General features: G+C 38.8%; 1 protein-coding gene across 2 annotated transcripts in view; it reads right to left on the bottom strand.

Moving 5' to 3' along the window:
* LOC103043407 (growth arrest-specific protein 2) overlaps positions 1–25346 on the bottom strand; it is a 51184-nt gene that overhangs the window by 7164 nt on the left and 18674 nt on the right. The window contains exons 3-7 of one of the 2 annotated variants that reach the window (XM_022672191.2): positions 8982–9123; positions 6920–6953; positions 5495–5558; positions 5222–5384; positions 3383–3490 (exon numbers count right to left, since the gene is read on the bottom strand). In XM_022672191.2, the coding sequence (XP_022527912.1) occupies positions 3383–3490; positions 5222–5384; positions 5495–5558; positions 6920–6953; positions 8982–9123 (511 nt within the window). The remainder of the gene's footprint in view (positions 1–3382; positions 3491–5221; positions 5385–5494; positions 5559–6919; positions 6954–8981; positions 9124–25346) is intronic. The other variant, XM_007228227.4, reaches the window with a different exon arrangement.

Here is a 25346-nt window from a genome sequence, read left to right as displayed (position 1 = left end):
CTTCCATAAATCAATCCATTACTTTAATCTCTATTGATTAATCTCCAGTAGGTGTAGACTTACACAGATCCTCCCAGGCATGCTGATCCCTGTACAGTTACTATAGGATAACATTAGCTAAGAAGCATGTACACATTGATCTATATACACTCTTAAAAATAAAGCTGCTACAAAAGGTTCTTCAAGTGATGCATTGGATGAAATTAAGAAGAATTTACGATTTAAAGAAAACAGTTGAGATCTAATAATGAACTAATATAAGATAGAATAAGTATAATAAGTATAATACATATAGATTCCTTCTGAATGCCCTCAGCCAACACATAGGTTTCAAACATATTTTAATATTAAGTTCATGAATATAATAATTTAAAACAAAGTTGTCTTTTTGTCTGATCTATACTTACTTTAATGTATTTTACAGACAATTGCTTAAAGGACAGCATCCAGCAGTTGCCTACACTGGGTCTAGTGTTTTACTGTTGCAGGTGGAGATATAACCTTTGTGCAAATACAATGTATTTATTAACCTGTCTGTTTGTCCATCCATCTGTCTATTATGCATCCTTTTCATATTGCTTTTAATTCTTACGTGTTATTGTGTAATTTTCTTTTTACTACTTTGAGCTGCATAAAAATGCTCAATAAGTACTTTTAGATCAAATGATTTGTAGATTATGCAAATGCATTGATTTATCAAAATACCAACAGACACTGCTCTGAATAATCTACTGGTCAGGTTGTTACTGGAACATAAAAAAAAACATTTTTCACATTTCAAAATATATTAATTATTCATTTTTATTTTTATTATTTTTTTTTTGCATTTTTTTTTTTACATTTGTACTGTACAGGCTGGTTTTATGATAATAAACTGGGTTAAAGTTATTTAAGTTATTAAATTCTGAAAAATTAAAAAACAAAAACAAATGCTGTGTATCCATGATGCATAATCTACTAATTAGGGTAATTATTTTTAGACGTGTTAATTATAATTGGATAGAACTCCTCCAGAAGTTTTGCATTGCAATATTAAAGTTTTGATGCATTGTTAAGGCTCATTCACTCCCTTTATGTATGAAAATCAATATGTCTGTTTCAGATGTTGCAACTGCCCACACACTTCTACGCATCTTTAACATTGGCATGGTGGTTAAGCAATACATCCAGTAGAGGGCAGTTTAGAATCAAAATCGTGTTTCACTTAAACTTTAAGCTAAACTGCTCCACAAATTTTCAGTAGTTCTGCTTCATTCCATCTGTTACCGTAAACTTTCAGAGGACGTGCACAAATACATACAAATAAACATATACCGCACTCTCGATCTATATCTGCTAAGCAAACATGAGCCTTTACTCCCTTAATCACTTCATAATTCATATATGACATTTCCAGTAGTTACCAAATAATTTACAAGCTTTTCTGAATAATAATGGATCTTAAAATTAATACTTGAAAAATGATGGTGAATTAAAACAGCCCAGTGAACGGAGGCTTTCATACTCCAAACTCATTTATGCTGGTGTATAAACATGATGCATTGCCATTGTCACACTGTTCAATTAAAGCAAAGCAATAATTTGTGTGCCTCAGAGAGCAGCACCATACTAATTGTGTCATTATGAACATGTGCGCTCACACACACGCCCACACACACACACTAATCTAAAGGGATCTGAGTGGAGCTGATTGAGGTAAGTGGCATTTCAACTGTGTTGACTGCCTGAAACACTGTCTAATCTGATTTAGAGCGGTGATTGAGTGTGCCAGCAATGCTAGGAAGTTGAGTGTGTTTAAGTGCCTTCCTGCAGAAATGTTAGCTAGCGTAGCCCGTTACATTTCAGCACATCACAACAGCTCCTGATAGGAGCTATATTTAGTCCTGCATCTACACTTCAAAAACAACCTCAACATCAAATACAGTCAGAGTAAACCCCACACACAAATTCCCACCCCAGCGCAGTCATTACTGACAGACGCTTCCTCATTTCAGCTCCGCTTCATTAAAGATTTACAGAGCTAATTTCCCTGCTCTGAAGCTCGGCCAGCATCACCATCATCATCATCATCATCATCTCCTCTCCAGCGCAGCTCCCAATGTTGCTGTTAAGCTATGAGTGAAGACAATAGTGGCAGCCACCTCCATAAAGCAAACACACACACACCCACACCCACACACACACACTCACACTCACACAAAGAGGACATTCTGTACTAAACCATCCACACTCTCTGGGGTGTGAGGCCTGGTTGTGCGTTGCCAGGTAACGGAGTTCCCATGGGTACCAGGACAACCTCACTAATCACAATTTGTCAGGTGGCAGTGTATTACTGTCGGTGGTGGGATGCTCTCTGTGTGTACTTCTGCCAAGGAAGCTTCTCAAACTGGGGTCCACAAACCAGTGAGAAGAGGCTAAAGAGGAAATCTAAATGATAACAGTACTGCTAAAGTACCAATGCTGGCAGTGTTTAAGATAATAATAATAATAATAATAATAATAATACAGTGCAAAAATCTATTTTGTCTTTAAAAACGTTGTATTATTCTGCAGTAATCTTTGCTTATTTTAACGCATTCTATAAGAACAGCTTTCATTTACTTCAATAAATAATTACATTGTTGTGAAAAAGTGTTTGCCCCTTCATGATTTTATTTTTTGCATGTTTGTCACTTTTAAATGTTTCAGATCATCAAACAAATTTAAATATTAGTCGAAAACTACACAAGTAAATTTAAAATGCAGTTTTTAAACAAAGGTTTTTATTATTAAGGAAGAAAAAATTTAAACCTACATGGCCCTGTGTGAAACAAATTTGCCCTCTAAATCTAGCAACAACTGCAAGCAAGCATTTGCGGTCCCTTGCAATCAGTCTTTTTGAAATTTTAAGACTTTAAATAGGTCACTCAACAGTCTTCACTTTGTTTTTCTTCAGCCATTCAAAGGTGCACTTGCTGGTGTGTTTGGGATCATTGTTCTGCTGCAGAAGGTTTTTTTTTAAATGGGTGGCAAACACAGGGCCATGTAGGTTTGATTTTTTTCCCTTAATAATAAAAACCTTCATTTAAAAACTGCATTATGTTTACTGGTGTTGTCTTTAAATTTGTTTGATGATCTGAAACATTAAGACTGACAATGGGGGCAAACACTTTCACACAACTCTCCCTCCTGCTCAGATTGCACAGTATTGTGTTGAATAGCTTTTTGCACCTCTCTATACTTTAATTTATGTTATTTTAACTTATTTCTTTTCATTGTTATTCTATGGACACAGTATGTGAATTTGTTTTTATATTGTTCAACTGGTCAGTTTATAATGATCTGTAACTCTTAGTGAGTAACAGTTTCTCTGCTTATGAGTAAAAGCACAGGAAGCACAAACCCGAATAAAGAGTATCTTCTCCCCGACACGATAGCGGCCCTGTGACTGACGCTCCACGCAGAACTTGTTTGGACATTTACATGGAGGATCTTCAGCAATGTGCTTTACCTAAGCAAACACAGAACACACACAAGCACATTTCAAATTACACCAAGAAAGCGTGTGTAATAACTTCAACATATTTGACCGTTAACAAAAATGGAAAAATCGATTTCCCTCGGATAATAAGGGTTTAGTAAATGGAACTGACATACTGTAAAACTCAAGCACAGTTGGTCTTCCATCAAAAGTAATTCTGGCAGAAACAAAACACACCTGACAATAAGGCCAATTCCAAAACCCCAATAGTGCTAGTGAACAGTCTGAACTCATTTTAATTACAACCTGAAAATAAAACACAAACCTACCAGTGAAGGCCATTAGGGTTATTGGCAATGGATACTTTTGAAAAAAAAGAAAAGAAAAGAAAAAAAGCTGTGTGGTATAGTAAAATATTATATTACTACATTTAAAGACATTTTCTGGATATTCAACGTTTATTTCAATGTTTGACAATAGTTTTTGCTGCACATCAACAAAGCTTTTTACACTTTCAGTAATGAAAGGTACAATTGAGTTAGTGTTTTGTAGGCATTTATTTCCTCGATGTGCTATAAAAAAGCATATTGTCAATACAATAAGAAACTGTATCACAATACAGTAAAATATCATCATATTGCTCACCTCTAGCTTCAAGCATTTGAACATCAAAGTACGACACTGCGAAAGGGTTGCATAACTGAAGGTACATGATTGGGATGCACAATGATATTAGAATTATATTGGAATAGGCTGACAATAGCTTTTTTTAGAATCATTAAAGTATTTATTGTATGTGGTAAAAGGACCATGTACAAAACTACTTGATAAAAGCTTTTATTTTTATTAAGGTTATAATACCAGAGTGTCTACTCTCTCTGTAAGTTATGAATGTGTATAATGGCATTAACATCAGCATCAGCAGATAAGTAATTACATGTGTTACAGTTCTCAATGCACCCTTAGCATGTGTTCTAGGGACCATGTTACCTGCTGAAAGGCTAAAAACTAACGCTAGGCCAACCAGAGAATGGAGTAGTCTCAACCAGATACAATCTCAACAAATCGCAAGCCACACACTGTGTGCTTACAGGACCCAGAGGGGACAGCGAATACTACTCTGTCCTTCTGTGAGCCATCAGGGGGACATAAACCAGGCAATAAAATAAGAGCTAATCTTCTTTTTTCTTTCGCAAGGCCACCAAAAAAGAGGGTTCTGAGTGATTAAATAAATCTGAGACAAAATAACCAGGTTGTCAATAGGTTGTAAAACACAATCTGGGTATTTTTCTACATCAACCAAAGTCGAATACTTTGTGTTTATAGACTAAACAACAATTAAAATACCTTGTACTGTACAACCTTCTATCAGCAGAATTATAAGTTAAATTGAACTGATTTAATGGATAGCTATAGATTTAAATATGGATTTCTATAGCCAAACTGATATATATTTGTGCACATCTGTTAACATTTGTATCTACATGTACTATCCCTTTGTATTTATCTTCATATTGTATTTTTTCTTTGTATCCCCCCTCTCTGGGGGTAGTTTGAAAAATTGGGAGAATTAAAAAAAAAATAATGTAAAAAAAAATATTTGTATAGTCAATTATTTCACACTAACTGAGAACAGGTTTTATGCAAACAGCTGTCCCTGTCAACACTATGGTCCAGTTATTGGATATAACCCTGCACTGCATGCTCCAATAGAGTTAGTTCTTGCCAGAGAATAGCAGCTAAATTAGGCCTCATACTCACAGCATCATCCAGAAGCTTGCCAGTGCTTTTCTTGCAGGAGGAGCATTTGTTGGGGGAAGAAACCTGGGTAGGAGAGACGGGGGAGGGAGGGGGCTCAGGAGCTTTCTCCTCCTGCTCAATCTCTTTCTCCAGCTTAATTAACCCAGGTGGCTCCACCTTAAACCTGGCACACAATATTCCACACATGTAAACAGATCTCAGGTGTCAAACAGTGAATAATGAACTACAGGAGCTCCTGTAATGAGCTGAGAAACAGGCCTGGGGTTCACCAACCTGGATGCTATCCTCCCCAGCTCCAAGAGACAGAGGCAGACCTCACGTGGCTGTTTGTGCAAAACTGGAGGACATTAAACAAATTAATATAACATTAGATTTGTTTTAATATTATTCAATTTATTTATATATGTATTATTTAAATTGAAACGTTTTACACTGAAAAATAGCACAGAAATTGATGATGAGACAATCAGGAAAATGAGCAAGTATGCAAACAGTGGGGGTGGGTGGGCGGGGGGTGTGCATATGGAGCTAAATGACTTCAAAACACACACTAGGCCTAATTTACTGTAGCAAGTACCATGCATGTAGTAAACTGTATGCCTGTTGCAATAAAACATTATCGACTATTTAAGTTCTAATTGTTTAGGGTATATTTTTAAAAAGCGCAAAAATAGTGTTGTTAAATAATAAAATGGTGTCTTTGCGTAATTTTCCTATTCGATTATCATTATATCAATGACAGAAATTATCTTAAATTTACAGTAATATTGTTTATCGCAATTATTTCTGTAACAATAAAGCTCTAAAAAAAAAAATAAGAGACCACTTCAGTTTGTGAATCAGTTTCTCTGATTTTGCTTCTCATAGATATATGTTTGAGTAAAATGAACATTGTTGTTTTATTCTATAAACTACGGAAAACATTTCTCCCAAATTCCAAATAAAAAAAAATTATTTAGAGCATTTATTTGCAGAAAATGAGAAATGGCTGCAATAGCAAAAAAGATGCAGAACTTTCAGACCTCAAATAATGCAAAGAAAAAAAGTTCATATTCATAATGATTTCAGAAATCAATGTTTGGTAGAATAACCCTGGATTTTAATCACAGTTTTCATGCATCTTGGCATGTTCTCCTCCACCTGTTTTACACACTGCTTTTGGATAACTTTATGCCACTCCTGGTGCAAAAATGATGGCTTGTGATCATCCATCTTCCTCTTGATTATATTCCAGAGGTTTTCAATTGGGTAAAATCAAAGAAATTCATAATTTTTGTGGTTAAGTTGCTTAATCAAAAATAGTTTTTGTATCAGGCCTAACATCATGCTTATGATTTTTTCATCATGCGAATATTACTCAGTCATGAAAAATTCCTTGTCGAGACTCTGGCTACATTGCCCATGCTAAGTCATTCTGCATATGTTAATAGCCACAGTAAATCAGACCCAGTGTGTCACAGGAACTGCTGGAAAATGGCGTGAAAGAGTGACGCTCAAACCACAGATGTGTGTTTAACAGTTCCACTAAAGCACCTGTTCTCCGAGTGCACATCTGTCCTCTGTACACACACAGTACTTCATTTCCCATAATTCATGATTCAAGGCCATGAGTGAGTAATGTGAGTCAGGTGACACAGAACACCATGCAGTAAACACATCAAGAGCTCCATCTCCTTTTCAAACCTCAGTGCATCCCACCTGAATTTCCTGTCATCTCCTCGCATGCCTTCAGCTTTTTCGGCGGAAAATAAAGTGGAGGAAAAGAAGAAGGGAATGAGAGATTCATCTTCGATGGGTCTTTCCTAGGAGCTGTAATTAAATCCGTCTGGTCGTAGTCTCATCTATATGTATAGTCTGCAATGATGAGCCAGTTGGCTGCAGTTAAAAACCTCACTGAATCTGTATTTGAACAGCGGCCCGACATCAGGACAGTCGACACAGTATACACCACAGATCAAGTTCAGTTCACACAGTCCGGCCCCTCCGCTGGCCCGGGGGGGTCCGACAGATTCAATCGAACCATTGAAGCAGGAATGACGAAAGCAGCCAAGTGTTCACATCTCATAAAAACATGGCTTTCACCAGCAAAATATATGAACACACACACAAACACATATACAGACAAAGCTTTCACTGTGCAACTGCAGAAGGGTAGAGAGAGAAAAAAAAACTCTCTGCATTCAAAGGAATCAGTTCCACTCGCCTGCCCTACTTTCTATCTCATCTCTCTCTCTGTCTCTCTCTCTCATTCTCTCTCTCTTTCACACACACACAAACACTCCCCTATTCTGTCCCTTTTCACCTGTCTTTTGCTTTCCTCTCCCTCCCTCTCTCTCTTTCTCTCTCTCTCTCACACACACACTCATTGTCTTTCTGCACCTTTATCTCACTTACACTCTCTCTTTGAGCCACTGCTTTTTTTGTTTTTCTAATTCTGTCTCTTACTCTTTTGCTGTCTCTCTAACATTCTCTCATCTCTACCTGTCTCCTGCCTTCCTCTCTGTCTGTGCTTTTGTCTCTCTCTCAATTACACAAACAGATTTTAAGTTCTGCATCTCTACCTGTGCTACCTTGCTTTCCATTATATCTGTCTGCCCCAATTCCCCCACCTCCCTCTGCCCCTTCCTCTCTGTCTTTCTGTCTATGCCCCGGTCTCTCTCTCCCCATGTCTGTGTCTCAGCTTCTTTCTCTGTGACCTGCTCCCTCTTTCTGTCTGTGCTTCTCCCCCCCTTTCTCTCTCTCTCTCTCTCTCTCTTTCTCTCTAATATGGTCTCTAATATGCATGTCTCTCTACCTGTGGCTTGGTTTCCTTTCTCTGTCTGCCCCTTATTTTCTGTCTCTTACTGGACTCTCTCTCTCTCTCTCTCTCTCTCTGCCCCCTCTCTTTGTCTCTGGCTCTCTCTCTCTTTTTCTTGTTTCTTGCTGGACTGTATCTCTCTCTTCCCAATTACATTTCTCTAGAGCTTCAGTGTTTTTTTTTTTTTTTCAAAATATCCATAGCTAGTTTGTAGAGACTAGGATCAAGAGATACACCAAGTACATTTACATTTTACATTCCCATTTCTTGCTTCTCTCTGTGTCTGCCCCTTGTTACGGGTCTCTTGCAGCCCTATTTCTCACCATGTCTCTGCCTGTCTCTTTTTTTGTCTTTCTGGTCAAACTGAGAGTTTACAGCAGCTGGACAGAGAGAGCAGAGAGACAGATAGATACAAGCGTATAGTTATATAATTAGGCCATACACCAGAGAAAACTGTGGAAGAGATAAGATGCTTTTCTCTCTTTTCTTCTTATGTTCATCATCAGTTCTCAGTCGTCTGCTTGGAAAAGCCCCAAGGTGCACAGACTGAGCAGTACAAGGGCTACTTCTGTGCCACAATGAAGCACAAAGCTACACTGTACAGGTGATCGCCATCTGCCATCTACTGTACACTGGCATGTTTAAAATCATGGGTAGATTGCAGTACGTAGATTGTTTAGTAAGTGTTACCTTGGAAAAGGCCACACCTGTATAAGTTGTGAGGTGTTATCTTGTGAGTGAGTTATAACACTCAACATGAATTATCAGAGTTTGAGCGAGGCCTGATACTCTTGGGGACATTGGGTACTTTCTTTCAGGTTGCATTAATATGTTTATCAAGATGACGAACTCTACAGTCTGTCATCTAATGTCCATCTGCTTCATAACTCAAACAATCACGACATCTATCAGGTCTTTGACTTTTTAACTTTTACAGTGGATGGTTTAGTATTACTTACTTACCCAACCCCTCAGATTCAAACAAGCAGGTTTCTCCAACGCCCACCTCTCGACACCATGACAGGAAGTTAGCAGTGTTATCCCGGGCAAAGAAAGAGCCGGAGGGAGCACTTGCCCTACATGGGATCCTCCGATTGGGGATTGGCTGAAAAGAAAAATGTAAGTGTCTGTCAGGAGTTTAACCCAAACAAAGGCTCTGTTGTTTCAAACAAAATAACATGCAAGTTAATGATAGTAAACAGCAACCATTCACTATTGTAAAATCACAAAAACATTCAAAATACTTTATTATAAAATAAACTTTAGACCTTACTGAATTAAACGGCCAAACTTTCTAGTTGTTCACAATTTTTTTTTTCAATTGAAAATCTTCATTCAAAATGCTGTGCAGTTCAGGACTAGGATTAATCCCTCACTGGAAAAACTGACTCTCTAAAATAAATCTTAAGAATAAGATTAGCCATTTAGATTAATCCACACTTTACAGGTCTAAAAACTCACTTATACAAACTTTCTTTCGAACAGTGAGTTACTGGGGTGATTTAGTGGTCGAATTATCCTATATTTCTTGTTATGCATTTTAGTTTATTTGTGTTTTAGCACTTTTTTATTTATTTATTTTTATTTATTTTATCTCTTTTTTATGTTGGCTATTAAAATGTTATTTTAGTGATTTCTTTTAGCTATGATTTGGTTGTATGTATTTATGTGTAGTCATTAGACTTTTTCTGTGCAGCACTTTGGTCAGTGTATGCTGTGTAAAGAGTGCTTTACTTTACTAAAGCTTACTTACTTACTTACAAAATTCAAACTTTCCTCCTCTTTTTGCACTTTCTACTTCTATTTTCCCTCCCCCTTCACCTCCACAGACATTGGCTAAGCAGACATCACCCTGTAACCCTGCGGTTCTCAGCCTCTTTCTTAGGGTCTGATCTCTGTCTGATCTCTTCCCTGTTACCCAACAACCCTGTTTAAAAAGCCAGGACTTACTCACACCTCCTCTCACAGATCAATACTGAACATGACAGAGAGATCAATGGAGCAATGAAGGCCTGATCAGATGCAGACGTGCAAAACGCTGGGAACCAAAACGATATAATGTCACTTAATACAGCACTTACTCACACGCAGCGTGCAGATTTATGCAGCATATGCTTTCATACAGGATATGTGTGTCTGAGTCTGTGATAGGTATGGTGATGTCATGCGGGAAGAATGAAGTCTACAGTGGATCAGATGTTTCTCCAGCTTTTTTTTTTCCAAGAACTATTACTCTGGCTCCCCCACAGTCTTCTACAGCAGTGTCAGTATGTGTGGTTATGTGTTCAGTCTTCATTGTTTATTATTCAGTACCATTTGAAGGCAGGCACAGTGCCAGTCAAAAGTTTAAGGACACAGTTTTTTCAAAATGCAATAAAATGCAATGTGTAATTAATGAAAATCTTGTTTTGTTTTTGTAAGTTTTCATTAACATACCATCATATTAAATATAAAGCTGTTTATATATTTTTTTTTCCATTGCAATACCTTGGACACTCCAGAAATAAAAGTACAGCTGATACAGAGCAGCAATCTGAAACCAGTGTTTTATTATTGCCCTCCTGCTGCAATGGAGTACAGATATGTGATATACAGTCTAGTGTACTGTAGAGCAGATGGTCATACACCATCTTTTTAAGGACTGTCATTTATTTGTTTCATTGTACTGCTCCATCACATTTATAAAGCTGCAATGTAAAAATTGTCTGAAAAATGAACATTGATTCATTCCATCTGGCCACTTTCAGTTGAATATAAATAAGCTCTAGAATGCATTTATTCTTTATTATACTTTGTTCTTTAATGTATAAAGTATGTGCCCAGATATATTTTCACGTGCTTTTTAAATCCCTTTTATTTTCTCCTAGAATAAAACACAAAGCTTTTCCATATATGGTGGGCTTGCACAAAAAAAAAAATCAAGCTGATCATCAAGGTCGTTAAACTGATGGGTTATTTTGGTCATGGTGGCCAACCAGGTAAGTTGTGCTGGCCAGGCTTTTTTTTCCACAGGAATGGAATAGCCAGTAAACTAGCTTTAGCTTTTAGCCTATTACAGATAATCACTCGCTTGCACCACTGCAGGAAAAGTTAGTCTCAAGCCTGGTTCACGTAATAATCCATTTTTTTTCTTACTTGTTTGGTGGTGAGGTGCCTGCCTCAAAAACCTCAAACACATCATATTCTTGTGAAGTGGCCATTGCATTTTACCATTTCAAAGCTAGAGTTGTGGAAAATTTTCCACTAATGGATAAGTGCAACTTTGGTGGGGCAGATTGTCCTTTTAAAAAAAAGACAAAAGTGTTTGTCAACAATATCTCAGTTTCAATCTACTGAACTCACATTATTCAACTATACTAAGGTAATTTAAAATGTTCATTCCAGAGACCGTTTAAATAAGGATAATGCTGTTGCCTATATCTATCTAATGTAGTGGATTAAACAGAGGATTCCTGCATCGCTTGGACACACACACACACACACACACACACACACACACACACACACTACCCCCACTTTATGGTCTATAAGGAACTTCAACCCCCAGAACACTCTAAAAGCCTTGGAGTTATCTTTTTCAAACAGCCTTAAATTTCAAAATGACATTTCCTGACTATTTCTTCACTCAGCCTCGCTCGAGAACCCTAAATGCAAGTCAGGGTAAACATTTTTAAATTCTTTTTTGACATTCCTTCAGACGCTGTCAGTCGTAAATCTGGATTTAGGACCATTAATGTTTAAACATCTGGAACTGTGCACAATTGTGGTTTTGCCAACAGCACAATCACCAGGACAAGGACGGGACTACGGGACTTGAGAGAGAGTGTCAAAACTTAATTAATTCCTTGGAAATTGTTAATTCACCAAATATTATACCAATTTAGGGGTTTGTGCCTAGTTATTTCTACAATCACTTAGAAATAAGATTAATGAAATTAAGAGAAATGTTCTAAGCTTGGAAATTCCATTTGACCGTTTGTAAGTGTGTCTCTCTCTCTGTTCACCAACCTCCCCCACCGTCGTAAATTCAGACAGGCAAGGACCAGCCGCTTATCTGAACACTCAGCAGAGAAGAGGAATTTCTCACTGAGAAGATTTTGCTTAAAATACATATATATTGACTATATAAAAAAGGTGTTTTATAGAATGTTTACTAGATAATGGTATATGTGTCTGGTATATGGTATATGTGTTTGGATGTGTCCTGATTAAATTCTCCTACACATTCAAGTCTGAATCAACAAGGTTTAACTAGCATTTGATAATTTAGCTTTATTTGGTTATCAGTGGTTTAACCATGTATTATCTTTTAAGTGATTTAATTGGGTTTAAATAATAACATGACTCTTGATCTCTTTCTGACAGAGTACCATCCATCATTGTATTCCTAAGATTATCTTGAGTATTACAAAACTGTTTGTGGGCAAAATATATATATATTACATTTATTGTGATTCAATTGTAAGATTGTTTGTTTCCTGAATTTATCCTCACAAACTGATATGCTGAAAAAGGTATTTTGATCCACTGTTTAATTGAGTTTTCTTTTGGTTTGATCTATTAGAAAAATGCTGAAGCATGTTGACCATGTGAGGAGGGGGGGGGTTTATGGCCCTTTGTGAATCCCCACCAAAGTTTGAAATTGCTCCTAGACCAATCAAAACACAGACATTTGGGCCACAGGGCCAATCATAGCTCAGGGGCCAAACAGGCCACAGAGACTAATAGTAAACTGGGCAGACACAGTTGAGAGTTGCCAGTTGAGTTTTGGGAGTTCAGGTCAGAGCAGTTGGAGGAGAAGCAGTTAGAGAAGGAGTGGGAGAAGGAGTTGGAGAAGATGAGTTGAGGAAAACAGTTAGAGGAGAGAGGTTAGGGAGCCCAGAGATGGAGGAAGGATAGACTGTTAGTTTAGTCATCTTAAGTTAGTTTTCTTAGACTAGTGCATTTAATCTTCAAGTATATTAATATTAGCTATCCTAGTTAAAATATCTAAGGTTATTTTACAATCTACGAAGCCAAGCATTATTCCATCTAAGTTTAGCTAAAGTACAGCTGAAAAAGAGATCCGCCAGATCCAACCCAGAAATCTGCGGTCCGGAGGCCACCAGCAAGCCACCTGAGAGCGAAGGGATTTCCCTGTGGGTTCTAATGGGGCTCCGTGCTGACACAGGAAGTCCACCCACCCTGCAGACAGGCTCACGTGATCCTTTTTCGGGGTGAAGCAGCAGACGACCAACCCAGGCGGACGTCACCAAGGCCCACTTCAACAACTCAGAGTAAGGCAGAGCTGGGTTTAATCTTTCGGCAGATGGTGTCTGTTGGTCATGGTTTGGTCGGGTCTTTAATAGAGCGTCTTTAGTATAGATGACTCATTTTGAGTGGCTTGGTTGGAAATAAGAATTGGTTTCGTAGACTTAAAATGCCTTAGACCCTTATTTAGAAATACTCACTTAATAGTTATATTAATCTTTATTCCTTTCATATCAGCATTATAACGTGTTTGTTCTTTTATTTCTCATTTATCATTCTACACTATGATTTGATAGCTAATGGCTACATTTATGACTTTTTAATGAATTATTTACTCATATCTGTGTGATTTAATAAATACTTTTATTTTACAAAACCTGTCATTTCAGTGTGTTTTTCTGGATAACTTGGTTATGAAAATTTCTGTCACCTGTAGAAACCACACCCTGAGATGTCTTGTGTTATTAATTAATTTGATTAATTAATTAATTAATTAATTAATCTAATTAAATTAATTTAATAACTGGCGCCCAATTAAAAATATTTCAACATCTCAATTAGCACCAGGTATTAAACCACTGAGCCGCTACATAATTGGCTCGCCAACGTGGGGCAGGATTATATTCTTATTGGTTCTCCGCCGCGAGACCAGAATATATACACATTTCATAACCAGTTCCAGAAAATAGCGCTGTAAGTTGCAGAATAAAGTGTATTTTGTTTTTATTGCTAAATGCGTTAGCTGCTGGCTAGCTGGCCTAGCTGGAGTTAACTGCATAAACCCAGCGTGTTAGAAACACACGCACATGTTCTACACGTGTTTTTGTTTACAATTCAGGACTGGCCAGTCCCCTGTCTGTGTCACGCGCACAGTCCCCCGCTGTGTGTGCGCGTCGCGCGCACGGTCCCCTGTTTGTCTGTATAACGTGTACAGTTATGTGTGTGGTATGCGAGCGCTCTTGAAAACATTACGCTTATTTGTAAAATAAGCTTGGTTGACACACCGCCGTGTGTGGGCAACCTTAAACCCGGGTGTATATACGTGTATATACGTGTGTACTTACATAAAGTTCGAACTGTTTCCGGTAAAATAGACATATTTTGCCAGTGTTGATCTGATAAGGCCTTCGCGCAGCCCTGAGTCGCGGATCTCCGGCTCATCGACTCCGCGCTCCAGTTAAAACTGCCGGTTTTTGCGCGAAATCCGTAAAATCCTGCAGTACTGGACACTTCCACGTGCGTAAAAGAGTAGCTAACTTTTACGTAACACCACCCTGAGTGGCAGGAAGTCTATTGTGTGCGTGATTAAACTAACCACGCCAGGATGTAAATCCTCTTTGCTCATCTTGTGAAGTGTGTTGCTGCTGTGTTAAACTTTAGGACAGCCGAGTCCTTCTCCTCTGCTATTCACAGTCGACTGAGTCAGTCAAATCTGCTGACCAGGTCCCAGACCCAAGGGGCGGTCCTTAACGTGGCATCATCAGTGGGCGTGACCACTCCCACCAGTCGGCCTCTGCCACCATCTGGTGGACAGCCTGACTATTTACACTCAAACTCAAAGGGTGTTTTACTACCCCTCACCACTAGGGGGGGGGTACACTGCCACATCGCCATCTGGTGTTTGATTTGGTTAACTGCATACAGTGCAGAAAGGTGCATCTCATTTGTTTGACCACCAGAGGGAGCCACTTAGCCACATAGCTGTGTCGCCACCTGGTGTTGTACTTGTGTAATTGCTATCATCCTGTAGAGTACATTTAGTGTTTCTGTCGCCAGAGGGTGCCAATTTCAAACAAACTTTTTGTTAAGTTAATAAAGGGAATTTGCATTGTGGTGGGGTTAAATGGTTTGTAAATAAGTAAACAAATAACTGCATTCATTTAATCGGTTAATATTAAATAGTTAAATTTAAGTTTCAGGTCTGCTCTCTCAAACATTACTCTTTATGTTACCTTGAACCAAGCTAAATAGCTATCTCCATTGAGTAACTAATCACAACATAAAATAATTAACTGGTCATTTTAATCAATTTGATTAAGTAAAGTTAATTAAATTTTTGTTAATTAATTATTTTCAATTTAATTCAACCATCTTCAAATAAATTAAGCTTAATTATTGATCGATTAAGATCAATTATTAATAACTGATTGAAATTAATTAATTAATTAACCATTAAAAGAAAAAAAAAAAAAAAAAAAAAAAAAAAAAAAAAACCTATCCAGTTATCAGTTACTCAACCATATACCCAGCACACCTGTGCTTAATACATAGTTAAATTCTCCCATCCTGTACATAGTTAATAACTATACCCATATTTAGATTTAGACATTGTGTATAGTGCCCTACAGTTATTAAACTGTTCACTAGCATCACTGACAACAAATCTAACTATTCTTTTAAAATTAATCTACTAATTGTAACCTTAGGTCGCCCATTTTTAACAGATTTTCTTCTTAGAAAAGGCACAATGCTAATTGATTCAAACATAAAATAAACTTGTTTGTCATCAAAATTGTTTGATTCCACGTGCTTTACGTAAATCAAAATGTGTGCCACCGAAAAAGCTCTTTTAGAGCTTACAGCTGGTCTACCCCCAGGACTTACCATCCCAGTCCAACAAATGGACAGTGGGGGTCTCCATGCACTAATTGCCAAAAGCCTCAATGAGTGTGTATCTAAAATCCTTGAGGGCAAGCAACAAGTGGATCCGATTTCCCTAATACTGTGGAAACAACTGCTGTTGTCACAGGATCAACTTGCTGCTTCCTCCAAAACCATTCAAAATCTCCAAGCAGAGATTGTGACTTTAAATGATAGAGTTGCAGACCTAGAGAACAAAACTGTACAGTCTGAAATGAACCAAAGAGACCTCAAAACCGAAGTGCAGCTGCTTCAAAAGGAAGCCAACATAGCTACCCAACTTGCAGCTCAGTCACAGGAAAAACTAAAACATGCTATTGCAAGACAGGTTGAGCTACAAACTGAATTAGCACATGCTAACAATGCAGTCAAATTAACTCGAGACCAAACAGAGTTAACATTTGAGCTGATGATGGAGGGAGACTCCCCCATCAATCCAGCTGGTAAATCAGGAACCCCTGGGGTTCCGGATCCTAAGCAACAACCATCCACAAATACAATCCCTCTAGTCTCCCTTAAAGGTGCTGAAGCGCCAGTAGAACCAAGGTTCACTCAGCGTTCCCAGCCACATGGGACCTCTGTGCAACCTCAAGCACCCTCTGATAGAGATTTGGACAAAATTGCGCGTAACATCCCACGCTTTGAACCAGAACCGGACGGTTCTAATGATGTCCACCAGTATCTTCGCGACATTGACTTCTTCTTACGCCGTTTCCCCAAGGCCACGGTAGATGATAAAATCTACCTCATTAAGGTGTCCTCTAGTCGGGAAGTTGGACGTTTCATTGAGCGCCAACCACCCCAGGTTAAGAGAGACTATCCTGCTCTTTGCAAGGCTTTGGAGAATGAGTTCTCCAACCACCTTGTTCAAACCGGCCTTGCTGCAGCTCTTGCAATAAAGCAGAGTCGCCAGGAAACACCCCTACAGTACTATCACCGCCTCAGGCACGCTTATTTCGGCTATAGAAATGAGCCTGGAATGGAGGAAGAGGAAGTTTTCAAAACATTGTTCGTGAGAAACCTCCATCCCTCCACCAGTCACTCTTTTGGAGTCGCAGCCTGCCCTCGTACGCTAACAAGCCGGCAGCTGCGTGATTTGGCTCTCAGAGGATTTGCTAAGTTCCAACAAAACATTAATAAAAAATCAGAGTCAAATGACGTCCTGATAATTAATGAGCAGTCCTCCCACGTCAAGCAAAAAGGGGCACACAAGGCTCCAATGCCACCTAAGACCCAGTTAAACCACAAAAACCAGAGAGTGTTCCACTCTTGGCGTCGCTCGTCCCTACATTGGGCCCAGCAAAGTGACCAAAAGCCCCCCTATCGAAGGAAAGGTAGGATAAAACGCAGTTGGAATGGCAAACACTCACAGCACCATGCTCGAGCACAGAGCTCCAGCAAACTTCAATCTCCGCTCAGGAGAAAGAGCCCAAAGCACCACAAACGTTGGTGTCCACCTAAAGGGCACAAGGATGAGACATATCCAACTAACCTGAGCACTAAAGACGGCAGTCTGCTCAGACAATTTCGTAACGAAATACGCAAGCAGGACAATGCTGAATCTGAATTCTTGCCAATTGTCCATGCTCCAGATCAACCTGCTTGGGGGGGTGCGAAATCCATCCACTCCAATGCAGCCTTGGTTGTACAGCCAGACGCTGAAGACAACCACACTGAGGAAGCGCCTTCCCTCAGCCTGGAGGATCCACCACCTAAACAATTCTTGGGTTTCTTAACCAAGAAAGGTTCAACACCAAAATTCTACCTAGCCACCTGGCTGGAAGATGTGTTCGGGTATGAAGCTCTTTTGGACACGGGGTCAGACATTTCTTTAATGTCAAATTCACTTTTTGACCAGGTGAGGGCGACAGCCCGCCGAAACAACAAAGAGATACCTCTGAAAAAGTGTGCTCTTCACCTTCAACCATATTCGCACACTGGTATCACTCTGCATTCTGCAGCCCTGGTGCACGTTGACATCGGTCCAATGAGCCTCACCCATCCAATTCACATTTCTCCATTGGAGAACGTCCCATTGCTCTTTGGCAAAGACCTCCTTGACCGGTTCAAACCATTGCTTGACTTTCAGCATCGTAGAATCTGGGCACAGGTTTGCGAACCCCTGCCCTGTCCTAAGGCACAGGATAGAGTTCAATGCTATCATGTTGCTAGCAACATTGAGCCACACAAGCTCATTGAACCTTCAAATTCCACGGGAATCAATGAGAAGCTCACTGTCAGGGTTCTGAAACCACCATCCTCAGAATCCCCTACCATGATTCTAAAACAAAACACCTGTTCATGGGCATTGACTCCCTCTACGGCTGTAGATGAGTACAACCCAAAAGCTGGAAAGTCATTCACTCTTAACACAACGGTCAACGGTGAAATCTTTGTTCCATGGGCTGACAAGTCAGCTGTTCACAGACCACCTGCAGGTTCCTTGCCACGGACTAACTGTGATCCTCTGTTCGTGCACCAAAAGGATTGTTCTCTTCTTGTTCCTGCACCAGTGGTTCCAGACAAACACAGTCCCTTGGATTCTTATGAATGTAAAAACATTCCCACCATCTACACAGATGGATGTGCTTTTCGGAATGCTCAAATCAAATGGAAAGTTAACATGACAATTGGTGCATGTGACAACACTTCTTTCAGAACACTGGCATTTCACCTTGAGCCACTTGCCACTTACTGTGCGTCTTTCAGGATGCTCAAGGGCCTGTTTGTTTATGCCCCAGATACACACGCTTCATCTTCATTCGTGGTGCCTCAGCGCCATGGGGGGGAGAGCCTAGCCCAGGCCCTCGATCACCCATGGGTGGACCACAAAATGATGGGGGAAACACACCAAGCATTCCCACAATTGACATATCTGCCACTTGTTGGAAAAAGGCTAGTGTGTTTTCAGCCCCAATCTTCAGAAGATCTGTGTGGTATATGGCCAATTCCACAAATGGATTGGGTCGAAAGACTCATGAAATTTGTCCGAAGGAACAAACGTCTCATCACTGTGGCAGGTGCATTTGCCAGATGGGGGGGACGTCCCCCAGACCCTATTGAAATGGCTCAGGCCACAACTTTTTCGCTGAACCACACTTTCTCAGGTGTTGGTATATCTCACCGTTCTAGCGGTGAACTGCGGAAACACCCAAAACTGGGAAAAAGCACGCTTGGATACCAACCATTGTGCTACACTGCTGACAAGCTACTGGTGAGGTCCCAGCACAGCACTGGCAAAACAATTCGCGAGCTCAGGTCTCATTGGTTTGGTCCTCAGGCAAAGGCAGACAAACTGCCTCGCATCTGGAACCAAATCCCGCATCGTCAGTGTTTTATTAAACTGATTCTCAAACAAGTTCACTGTAACCCAATTAAACTATGCAAAAGCCCCATGGGACAAGTCGGGACCAATAATGCCCTAGGTTAAATCATAATACTGGGCCAAATACTTAGACACACTGAGTGTTCATTGTCCACCATTTTCTGGCCTGACGCAATTGTTAAATTGAGAACGTACCACACATTCATTGTCTGGAACTCACCTATCCGAGTAGCATAACCCACAACAAATTGGATATTTTGTTAAACCTAGAGTTTGAATCACCATTTCAAACCATTAGCATAGCAGTATAATAAATACGTGGAGAAGGGGGGGTGCCAATTTTTTTTTTCTCCTCTCTTCAGGTGCCCAAAACATATTTTGTTTCCCTTCTGACTACGTTTGCTCCGCTATATTGTTCTCAATTGTTGACTAAGTAGTGGCTAATTATTGAAGCATACCTTATGGGTAGGTTGTCTTGATAAAGTTATAAAGGAACAAATAGCTAGCAAACTATTTGTGACCCTTTCATATGCTTGTTGCCACACTATCACATTAAATTAACTATTTTATTCAGAACCAAAAGCCAATAGCTACAACAAAAAACTGATCATCAGAGAAATTGTATATCCCTTAGACCAAAAACTCTGTCAGCGACCTTGTAGTAGATTGTCTTAAGAAAGCATGACCAACAAGACACCAATTGCATGAAAGATGTACCCTAACATGCTCTGTCTACAGAAATCCACGTTGACATCGACCGATGACCCAACGTCCAGTGGCCCATCGATCGATGGGGGGGGAATGTAGTGGATTAAACAGAGGATTCCTGCATCGCTTGGACACACACACACACACACACACACACACACACACACACTACCCCCACTTTATGGTCTATAAGGAACTTCAACCCCCAGAACACTCTAAAAGCCTTGGAGTTATCTTTTTCAAACAGCCTTAAATTTCAAAATGACATTTCCTGACTATTTCTTCACTCAGCCTCGCTCGAGAACCCTAAATGCAAGTCAGGGTAAACATTTTTAAATTCTTTTTTGACATTCCTTCAGACGCTGTCAGTCGTAAATCTGGATTTAGGACCATTAATGTTTAAACATCTGGAACTGTGCACAATTGTGGTTTTGCCAACAGCACAATCACCAGGACAAGGACGGGACTACGGGACTTGAGAGAGAGTGTCAAAACTTAATTAATTCCTTGGAAATTGTTAATTCACCAAATATTATACCAATTTAGGGGTTTGTGCCTAGTTATTTCTACAATCACTTAGAAATAAGATTAATGAAATTAAGAGAAATGTTCTAAGCTTGGAAATTCCATTTGACCGTTTGTAAGTGTGTCTCTCTCTCTGTTCACCAACCTCCCCCACCGTCGTAAATTCAGACAGGCAAGGACCAGCCGCTTATCTGAACACTCAGCAGAGAAGAGGAATTTCTCACTGAGAAGATTTTGCTTAAAATACATATATATTGACTATATAAAAAAGGTGTTTTATAGAATGTTTACTAGATAATGGTATATGTGTCTGGTATATGGTATATGTGTTTGGATGTGTCCTGATTAAATTCTCCTACACATTCAAGTCTGAATCAACAAGGTTTAACTAGCATTTGATAATTTAGCTTTATTTGGTTATCAGTGGTTTAACCATGTATTATCTTTTAAGTGATTTAATTGGGTTTAAATAATAACATGACTCTTGATCTCTTTCTGACAGAGTACCATCCATCATTGTATTCCTAAGATTATCTTGAGTATTACAAAACTGTTTGTGGGCAAAATATATATATATTACATTTATTGTGATTCAATTGTAAGATTGTTTGTTTCCTGAATTTATCCTCACAAACTGATATGCTGAAAAAGGTATTTTGATCCACTGTTTAATTGAGTTTTCTTTTGGTTTGATCTATTAGAAAAATGCTGAAGCATGTTGACCATGTGAGGAGGGGGGGGGTTTATGGCCCTTTGTGAATCCCCACCAAAGTTTGAAATTGCTCCTAGACCAATCAAAACACAGACATTTGGGCCACAGGGCCAATCATAGCTCAGGGGCCAAACAGGCCACAGAGACTAATAGTAAACTGGGCAGACACAGTTGAGAGTTGCCAGTTGAGTTTTGGGAGTTCAGGTCAGAGCAGTTGGAGGAGAAGCAGTTAGAGAAGGAGTGGGAGAAGGAGTTGGAGAAGATGAGTTGAGGAAAACAGTTAGAGGAGAGAGGTTAGGGAGCCCAGAGATGGAGGAAGGATAGACTGTTAGTTTAGTCATCTTAAGTTAGTTTTCTTAGACTAGTGCATTTAATCTTCAAGTATATTAATATTAGCTATCCTAGTTAAAATATCTAAGGTTATTTTACAATCTACGAAGCCAAGCATTATTCCATCTAAGTTTAGCTAAAGTACAGCTGAAAAAGAGATCCGCCAGATCCAACCCAGAAATCTGCGGTCCGGAGGCCACCAGCAAGCCACCTGAGAGCGAAGGGATTTCCCTGTGGGTTCTAATGGGGCTCCGTGCTGACACAGGAAGTCCACCCACCCTGCAGACAGGCTCACGTGATCCTTTTTCGGGGTGAAGCAGCAGACGACCAACCCAGGCGGACGTCACCAAGGCCCACTTCAACAACTCAGAGTAAGGCAGAGCTGGGTTTAATCTTTCGGCAGATGGTGTCTGTTGGTCATGGTTTGGTCGGGTCTTTAATAGAGCGTCTTTAGTATAGATGACTCATTTTGAGTGGCTTGGTTGGAAATAAGAATTGGTTTCGTAGACTTAAAATGCCTTAGACCCTTATTTAGAAATACTCACTTAATAGTTATATTAATCTTTATTCCTTTCATATCAGCATTATAACGTGTTTGTTCTTTTATTTCTCATTTATCATTCTACACTATGATTTGATAGCTAATGGCTACATTTATGACTTTTTAATGAATTATTTACTCATATCTGTGTGATTTAATAAATACTTTTATTTTACAAAACCTGTCATTTCAGTGTGTTTTTCTGGATAACTTGGTTATGAAAATTTCTGTCACCTGTAGAAACCACACCCTGAGATGTCTTGTGTTATTAATTAATTTGATTAATTAATTAATTAATTAATTAATCTAATTAAATTAATTTAATAACTGGCGCCCAATTAAAAATATTTCAACATCTCAATTAGCACCAGGTATTAAACCACTGAGCCGCTACACTAAAACATATATACAGCTCCACAGACCACTTAAAAATGATACATTTCTTTGATTTTACCAAATTGAAAGCCTCTGGAATATAATCAAGAGGAAGATGGATGATCATAAGCCATCAAACCAAGTTGAACTGCTTGAATTTTTGCACCAGGAGTAAAGGCATAAATTTATCCAAAAGCAGTGTGTAAGACTGGTGGAGGAGAACTTGCTAAGATACATGAAAGCTTTGATTAAAAACCAGAGTTATTCCACCCAATATAAGGGTTTGTGTTTAACTAATGCATGCTATAGAAGACACATTGCTGAACATGAAGCAAAGTATTACTAAATATATCCAGAGTATCAGCAAACTGCTGTTTTTTGTGTGTGTGACAATAATGATAAACATTTAATTGTGACAGGCAATGTATATCCACTAGGGCACTACTGTAATGGGTACATCTTTTAGTGTGCTTATTATTTTGGACTGTCTATAGCTACACCTTTACACAACAGCTGCCAGGTAATTTACTCCAGCATAGCTTTGCGCTTTATGTTAAGAGTATAAAATTTTATAGCCGGCCCATTAAGCCTGAAAGGGGTCCTGCTGTAACTACATCAAATTATTGACCGAAATGAGGCATGATGCTGGAAAATAAAGAGCAGCATGAAATCTGAAATCTGTCATTACATAATAAACAGTTCAGCTGGAGTGAAAAGCAGAGACAAGAGAAGCACTGTATTGGGGCAGATGAGCACTAGAGTGACTTCTAAAGTCCTGTCATGACTCAGAGCACTATGTCGTGTGACTTTACACATAAACACTGGCTTTCATTACCCTATTACCAGTAAATAGTGAAATACTGGGTATCATTCCAAGACTAAGATTAACCTGAACTACGTGAACATGAATCATGTCATTTTATTCCTTACTGTCAGTCGGTTTCATCTCACTCACATCTCACTCACAAATCACTTTTTCTCAGCTTTTAGATTCTGTATCTCATTCTCCTATGCGGTCTGCATGATCAATAGACTCCAACATTCCACCTCTCTCTTTCTCATTTCTCCCTCATTCTGTCCCATGACTTCAAATATTTCCACACATCTGTCCTCTCCCTCTCTTCCTCTTTTACTTTCTCTCTCTCTCTCTCTTACTCTTTTTATCTCCCTCTCTTACTCTTACGCTCTCTTTTACTCTCTTACTCTTTCTATCTCTCTCTATTAGTCTCTATTTTATTCTCTTACTCTGTCTATCTAGCACTCTGTCTATCTCTCTCTTACTCTTTCCCTCTATCTTCCTCTCTTACTCTTTCTATCTCTCTTTTACTCTTAGTCTTTCTGTCTCTTCCACTCTTCCTCTTTCAATCTCTCTTACTCTCTCTCTCTCTACCTCTTTCTATCTCTCTCTTTATCTTTTTTAAAGACACTGAAATGAACAATAATGAAATATGTTGAAATAATCAATACAATATGATAGTATATTGTGTTAGCTTAACCATTTTCAAAGCTTGCCCTAAAAGTAATCATGAAACCATATTACTGCCCTGGATCTCTATGCCAGCCTTATAAAATCAAGCCAAAAAATAACAGTTAACATCACAATCAATTAGTACATTTTAAAGATCTTATTGTAATGTGATAAATTTTGTTACTCTGATACACAATATTCTTAAGAGGGTAGTTACTCATGTGGACGAAATTGTGAATATAAAGTTAAGAGTAAGTTTAATTTAGAGTATAGTATTTTAGGGTTTTTTCACATCTGTAGTTGGTTTCTTTGGTCCGAATCAGTTGGCGAGTTTGTTTACATGGAGCATTTTCTCCCTCTGTTTGGTTTGGTTTTACACTGGTATAAACCTAAACGCACCAAAATACGCACTAATAATCCACCATGATCACATTGTCATCTCTGATTGGTCAGAGCTGTCTGACACGGAAGCAAGAAAGTAAATGTAGAGCTTATTACCACAGCTATGAACAAACGCTGTTTCTGTTCCATGCATGTGTGGTCTGTGCTGCATTCACTACTCGCATCTGCATGACTTCATTTATTACTTGTTTTTCACAGTTCACAGTGTTTTTAATATGACGTGCAGTGCAGACGTACACGTAGTAAACGGAGGCATGCGGCTGCGAGTAGTAAACGCAGCACAGACTGTGCGTGTAAACAGCATTGAACAGAGAAGTTGTTTGTTAATAGCTGTGGTAATTAGCGTTATCTGGCTAATATATCAAATTTAACTGCGCCTTATCGGCAGTTTAGCTCAAATAAAAGGAGTATATTTGATGACTGGGTCTTATTGAGAACGGATCACATTCTCACCAAAAGTTAATTTGGGACTGGGCCGAAAATGTCTCTTCTATCTGGTCTTGGTCTGGGTCTTTTGATCCACACCGGAGTGTGATTACTGTTTTCACACCTGCTCAATCAAACCGCACTATGGTAAAAATGAGTCTGTTTTAACTGGACCAAATAGTGCTGGTGCTCTTATATATAGTATAGTATTTATATAGAGGTTTTTATAAATAATATCTCAGTGCCAAAATATCTCGATAAACATTCTACATCATAAAACAAAAATACTATATTTTTATCATGTCACCTACCCCACTGCTCAGGTTATACTTCTGAGGTAAACCCTTGCATATAAAACTCAAATAGGAGAACAAAAAAAACTTTCTTAACTTTCAAAGGAAGTGAATGTAAAATCATTGTCATTGTCATTTTGGAGCATTTATATTAGTCCATTCATTATGAATGTCTGACACAATGAAACAATCAACTGTCAAATTGAAATATGTAAAAATTATGAAAAAAAAGCAAAAATTGATTATCCAAAGTTTTCTGTGACAGTGATGATAGACAATGATATACACAAATGATTAAAAAAAAAATCTAAGTACTTATTTCTGAGGTTTCTA

This window comes from Astyanax mexicanus, chromosome 2 (genome assembly GCF_023375975.1).
Source record: "Astyanax mexicanus isolate ESR-SI-001 chromosome 2, AstMex3_surface, whole genome shotgun sequence".
Lineage (NCBI taxonomy): Eukaryota > Metazoa > Chordata > Actinopteri > Characiformes > Acestrorhamphidae > Astyanax > Astyanax mexicanus.
This window is presented reverse-complemented; position numbering and strand designations above follow the sequence as displayed.